Source organism: Triticum dicoccoides, chromosome 7A, assembly GCF_002162155.2.
Source record: "Triticum dicoccoides isolate Atlit2015 ecotype Zavitan chromosome 7A, WEW_v2.0, whole genome shotgun sequence".
Lineage (NCBI taxonomy): Eukaryota > Viridiplantae > Streptophyta > Magnoliopsida > Poales > Poaceae > Triticum > Triticum dicoccoides.
Window position 1 is genome coordinate 542,841,374 of NC_041392.1, and position 6,530 is coordinate 542,847,903.

Here is a 6,530-nt window from a genome sequence, read left to right on the forward strand (position 1 = left end):
ACGACTGTGGAGCGCGCGGCAGCGGAGCTGCAAGACGGACGACACGGAGAAGGAAGAAGAGAGGAGAGAACAAATGGATCAAACAGGTCCGGGGGATGGATTTGGTGCAATTTACGGTTGGGTCGGGCTATCGGGTCCGACGTGGCGGGTGTGCCGGGGCATGTCCGAGCGCTCCTATATCCGCCTCATATTTGGACTGGATATGAGGGGTGCCGGTCAGCCTGGTCATTTAAGGGCCGTTTGAGGTGCCTGTCTGCGTCGAAATTTCGCGACCGGACAGTGACTGCGGCCTGCCCGGGCATATGAGGCAGTTTGAGACTCCCGGCTGTAGATGCTCTAGTATACTGATTTGACAATGTGCATAATTAAAATCTTCAAGAAAAGAGAAGGGCGCGAAGACTTGCCGAGGTCAATACCAAAGCTTTTCCGGGGCCACCAACAAACAAGCTTTCCCGAACAAGCAGAAGAGAGGACAGAGGAGGACCATACCGTAAGAGAAAATCAGCGTCTCAAACTCCCAACGAGACAAACAAGAACCAATTCGATCGTCCGGGGATCGATGGAGCCCGATCCGTCCAAGTCGCCGACGGGGGGATCTTCGTCGCTCATCTTCCTGGGCACGGGCTGCTCCGGCGCGCTGCCCGACGCACGGTGCCTCCTCAAGCCGTCAACGCCGCCCTGCGCCGTCTGCTCCATGGGCATCTCCCTCCCTCCGGAGGGGAACCCCAACTACAGGTGCGCGCAGTACGGCCACAGGCAACGACTTTCAGATAACTTCATATTACAGATAATTTGCATTTCACGTTTGCTGAAATGCAATTTCTCATTTTGTTCTAGATATATTAGAAAAGTCGAACATACTTTACATGAATGGTCTAGATATATTTACATAACTTTGTGAGGGCACTTTAACTAATTTTGTAAGATAAGTGGCTCACAACTGCCGAATAGCGGAGTTGTTGCAAACGGGTTGAACAGAACATCCTTATGACAACACTATGTGACAAGATTCATATGCCTGTTTGGTTTTCAGGCTCAACACCTCCCTCTTGGTAGACTATTGCCATGGAGATGGAACCCACAAGTACATCCTAATCGACATCGGCAAGACCTTCAGAGAGCAAGTTCTCCGGTGGTTTGTCCACCACAAAGTTCCTTACGTTGACTCGGTGAGATATTCGACAGTGCATTATTTTCTGAAAAAAATTAAGGATCCTGGGGACTAAGAGGGTTCTGTGCAGTGCAGATCATTCTGACTCATGAGCATGCAGATGCTGTATTAGGCCTTGACGAAGTCTGGGTGGTACAACCAAGAAATGACCGAAACGATGTCGAGAAAATTCCTATCTTCCTCACACAATTCACGATGGACAGGTTCGTCTTCATCTTCAGCTTTACAAGTGAGCTGAAAAAAAACGGATTAGTCACCAGAACATATCCCGTAATAACAACAGCCGTGAATTTACAGTATCGCGAGAAGATTCCCCTACTTGGTGGAGCAGAAGCCAGAGGATGGCGATGAAGATGCCCAAGCCGCAAAAATCGAGTGGAAGATAGTTCAGGATGATGTTGAGAAACCGTTTGTAGCATCAGCACTAGAATTTGTGCCATTGCCGGTAACAACCAGCGCTGTTAACCATTACTTTGATCTTGTTACGTGTTTGCCTCCTGGAGTGCTTACTAAGATTGCTATTCTGTGCGCAGGTAATGCATGGAGAAGGGTATATTTGTTTAGGCTTCTTATTTGGGAGGAGAGCCAGAGTTGCGTATTTATCTGATGTCTCAAGATTTCTACCTAAAACCGAGCATGGTAAAAAACTAATCTTTGTCCATAATACTTTTTTCAGATAATTAGAATGCTTGTTGTCGTAGATCACAGATGGTAGGATTGTTAATCGGTACAGGAGGACGTTTTTCACTGACATATGTTTAAGGTGTAGTTTGAATTGAAACAGAAAGATGTTACTAATCTGTTAAACTGCATCCAAAATTCTTGACATTGTTTATGATGCCCTTGATAATCTAGCAGGTTAATTATCTATTGTTGTTGCTAAAGCTGTATTTCAAATGCTATATGTGGGGCACCAAAAATCATAAAAGTGTACACCTCAACTTCAGTGATTTTATCTGATCAAATTCAATAGTAACACTTTTCAGTGTGTATCTCGGAGACAAGAGTCTTAATACATGTCAGTTACCAAATAGTAGTATTAACAAGGTTGCAAATCATAATCACATGGTAAAATATCTAGCTACTTTTTAGTTGGACTTTCTTGTTTCCTGCATATGAACATAATGCTGAATTGCTGATGCTGAGTCTTTGCCTCTAGCTATTTCGAAGTCTGGTGCTGGACAAGTTGACCTACTTATACTAGAAGCAAACTCTTTGCATGGAGTTGTAAGCCTACCCCTCATTGCACGTCATAGAGAATTCAAATTTGATGATTATTTGATACGACTAAATTCCAAATGCTGTCAAATATGTTGATAGTCTGACACAGACTTCATGTTCTGAACAGGGAGATTCTTTCAGCACCCATTTAACCCTCAGTGAGGTTATTTTTCAAAGACTTGCTAATATTCTGTCTTGAAGTTTTTTTATCAGATTTGCTTAGAAAACTGTGAAGTGTTCCTTGTATAGGGAAATTACATTTTCTTCAGCATGAAAACAATTTCCTACTTCTGCAGAGTCTTGATGCTATCAAGAGGATCCATCCTAAAAGAGCTCTGTTGATTGGAATGAGGCATTTTTTTGAGCATCAGAGAGAAAACCAGATGTTGGCAGAATGGTCTATCAGGTATGTCCGTGTGTAGCTGCTGAAATTGTTACATTCTTCCTTTATTTTCTCTAAACCTAAAGGCCCTGTCTCATGTGTAAGCTTGTATGATTATAGAGAAGGAATACCGACACAACTTGCTCATGACGGCCTGCGAGTCTCCATTGACTTGTAATAAGGTATGCAAGGTTGCTATGCAATACTTGAGGACGACTACTTGGCACCTTTGAACAATTTAAATCATGTCAGTGCAGATTGCAGCATTCATATATCTTTTTCTGATTCAGCAAAGATCCACAATAGCAGTAGTTGTAGCAGTTATTTTGTGATCTTTTATGTATCCAAAAGATTGTAAGTTTGCTCATGTTGATATTTATATACACCATATAGTATATTGTTCTATTGTTCTCAAATAGATGTGACGGTAGTTCTTTTTTCATGTAAATTTCTCTTATACAATGAAGTAAGGCTCATGAGGCCCAATAGTCCGATTTTGATACTGGAGCATCGGCCATGTACTTGAAACCCTTGGTGACCATATGAACCCAATGTGGAAGTGAGAGGAGATCAAATGGCCGGAAATGACTAGAACTGAAGGTCGGACGGACGGGAACATTTATGGCATGAGATGGTTGGAAAAGTGCACAATTATAATGTCTCTAAATACATTTCAGTGTCTAGGAGAGCTTGCTATAAACAACTATTGAAGAGATATATTGTGGTATCGCCCCATCCTAATTTTGCGGTCAAATTTTGTGTCTATCGATCAATGCTAAAATTATAGTGTAAAAATGCTGAAAACTACTTCCCAATGGATATCCATTGGGTATTGCAAACCGATCGGGTTTAGGCATGGCTATGCATTTCTGCCCGATGGAGATAATTCATTTTGGCATTCGTTCATGTATTTAATTCTGCCTTTTTTTAGCATGTTATCATTTTTCTCTGCTCAATTTCATTTTATTGATTACAGAATATGGTTCATACATAATCATGTAATAGCTCCAACGACATGAAGGAGCAAACCCATGCACATCACAACTTGAGACATACTCCTACTTGTCTAGCTCGTAAGACGTAAGGGTGTGTGTCACTGTCACCTGATTGTCCATCCAAGAAGCATTTTTGAAACAAAACCACCAACCTTTTGATTTCACACATTGCATAAGAGAGCGGATTTTTGCAACCCCGATACACCAGAATCATTTGCGTGTTACTTTGTAAAAATAACATATTCGTAAATTATGAACATTTATGGGGAAAAACACCCATTTTTGACTGAAGTGATCATGAGAGTGCTGCGATTTTTAGTTTTGAAACTTAAACTAGCATGGCATTCTCATTTTCATATTTTGCACACGTATTTTTCCATATTTTTTCAAAATTTACAAATATGGTTTTTCTTGCTAAGTTTTAGAAAGTGAGTACACCAAAACCCAAGATTGTTCTAGTGTTTTGCATTGCAACCCCATTTCTTTTTGCAGCCCCTTATCTTGGTCTATCCCCTCGAGACAATAGCAAACCACTGATGGTTACTTCAAAGATGTAATGGTGTTGTTAACCAAACCTGATGAAGAACTCTTTAGATAATTAATCATCTTTGGTGAACTTTCAGAATTCGAAGACACAAGTTGAAGCTCTTGAAAATCAGGAAATCAAAACTTCCATCGTCATGCACTTCTAGCTCATCAACTTGTTTCGTACTACAAACAAATCATAAGTTACTCCTACCTACATACATTTAATAATGGATATCAACCGAAGAAGCGTTATTAATTTGTTCGTCGTGCTGTCTGGTCGATCGGGTCGAGATGAGCGATGAGCAATGAGCGGATGAGGCTAGCTGTTTCGGCTGTGGATGGATTTAGGCGGCGGGTCTTGGTGGGCGTCGCGTCCGGCGTGCATGGCGGCGCAGGCCGATGGCGGCCGTCCCCCTCATGAAGCGCATGTTGTAGTCAAAGATATCGTTGAAGGAGCGGGAGATGTGCTCGTTCTGATAGACGCGGCGATAGAACTCGATCAGGCGCTGCTCCCTGTACGCGGCATCGTCGGGGTAGTTGCGGCGGAGGGAGTCGCGGTCCATGATGGCCCTCTCGCACTCGGCGCGCGCGGCGGCCTCGTCGGGGTGGCTGCGCAGCAGCGGCCGGACGGAGCGGCGGAAGTAGCGCAGGGCCCACGCCTCGTCGCCCCGCCTGAGCGCGCGGACGAGGCGCTCGAACCTGACGACGAAGAGCGTGGCGGACGCGGATGGCGTGGTGGTCTCCTTCCCGCTCATGAACGTCGTCACGTACTCGTCCGCCGCCCGCCAGCGGCCCTTGGCGAAGAGGTCGTGCAGGTGCGGCAGGTCCAGCTTGAGCCTCGCCTCTTTCTCCAGCGCGTACGCCGCCCGGTGGAGCTTCCTCGACTTGAGGAAGGCCAGCACGCGCCGCAGGACGATCCACTCCGACTGCCGGTCCATGCCATCCTGATCCTCTTCTCTTCTCCAAATCCAAAGGACCGATCGAGAGAAGGAAGAAAGGGCCGGCCGGATGATATTGGTTCCACGATCCCTTCCTTGGTGTGTGCATCATTCATCTCTTCTGGGGTGCTTTTATTGATTCCATTGGGCTCGCCGATTCCGACTCACACTCCAAACCGCGTCGGCATACAACTCGCACCATTAACGGACCACGTGTTGGGCTCACGGCTTAACGTGAAAATCGGGCTGGTAAAAAAAATATAAAATCGGCCTGGTAGACACATATCATCAGATCGATCAGCATTGGCCCGGCCCACTTGTTAAATACACAACACACTACAGGAACCGGTTTTGTGAACCTTCTGGAAGGTTCCTATCCTGTTTGTGTAACCTTCTAGAAGGTTCTGAACCAATTTTGCATGTTCTGTTTCTTTACTAGGTTTTCCCTTTTAGTGTTTTTCTTCTTCTTCTTCTTATTTTCTTTTCTTTTGATTCTTTTCCCTTTTCCATTTTTAAAATTCACATTTTTTTACAAAAATGTTCACAAATTTGAAAAAATCTTTGCATTTTAGAAATACACTTTCGAATAGAGAAAAAAATGTTTGTAAATTCAACAAAATGTTTTTGTTTCCAAAATAGTTGTTGCTTTAAAAAATGTTCAGGAATTTCAAAAAAAAAATTGTATGAAAAAATAATCTCTGTTTCAAAATGTTCAGGAATTTCCAAAAATGTTTGTGTTTACAAAGAATCCGAATTTCAGAAAATGTTTCCCATTTCCAAAATTTGTTCACCATTTCAAAAAAAAGTGTGTTTCAAAGAATGTTCATAATTTCAAAGATGCTCACTTCTCGAAAATTTGTTCGGAATTTAAAAAAATGTGTTTTTTAGTAATTTAAAAAGAAATTTGCCTGTTCAAAGACATTCATTTTTTTCAAAAAAAACTTTCAAAATAAGAAGATGCCTCAAAAACAGGTTCATTCATAATTCAAAGTAAACGGGATACAAATGATATAAGGGACTCTCCATAGCCACTAATGGCGATCGATTGCAAGAGATGATGCGGCCTCTGCAAACATATGAGCTTTGAAATTGGAATCCCGAGGCTCAAAACGGAAACACACTTCCCCAAATTCCTTCCATCGATGTGTAATTTCATGTAGAACTGATGCATATCTAGCTGCTGCTCCTTTGTTAATATTAGTAATCACCTCCAAGCAATCTGAGCCCATCACCACACGTCTCACGTTCACATCTTGGGCCAGTGCCAGTGTGAAAGGATCGATACGGTCGACTAG

The 6,530-nt window shown here is 43.1% G+C and overlaps 1 protein-coding gene across 1 annotated transcript; it reads left to right on the plus strand.

Moving 5' to 3' along the window:
• The first annotated feature begins 425 nt into the window (after positions 1–425).
• On the plus strand, positions 426–3,507 carry LOC119334514 (putative hydrolase C777.06c). The gene is made up of 9 exons (XM_037607073.1): positions 426–735; positions 1,034–1,169; positions 1,247–1,374; positions 1,469–1,616; positions 1,705–1,810; positions 2,331–2,398; positions 2,520–2,555; positions 2,689–2,798; positions 2,895–3,507. The coding sequence occupies exons 1-9, from the start codon at positions 560–562 to the stop codon at positions 2,950–2,952; spliced, it is 966 nt and encodes a 321-aa protein (XP_037462970.1). The 5' UTR covers positions 426–559; the 3' UTR covers positions 2,953–3,507.
• The last annotated feature ends 3,023 nt before the right edge of the window (positions 3,508–6,530 follow it).

Excerpts from the sequence above, each read along its gene's own strand:
- LOC119334514 (XM_037607073.1), top strand. The coding sequence starts at position 560 with ATGGAGCCCGATCCGTCCAAGTCGCCGACGGGGGGATCTTCGTCGCTC. Across the intron at positions 1,617-1,704 it reads TAGAATTTGTGCCATTGCCG|GTAATGCATGGAGAAGGGTA; the intron begins GTAACAACCAGC and ends TTCTGTGCGCAG. Across the intron at positions 2,399-2,519 it reads CAAACTCTTTGCATGGAGTT|GGAGATTCTTTCAGCACCCA; the intron begins GTAAGCCTACCC and ends TGTTCTGAACAG.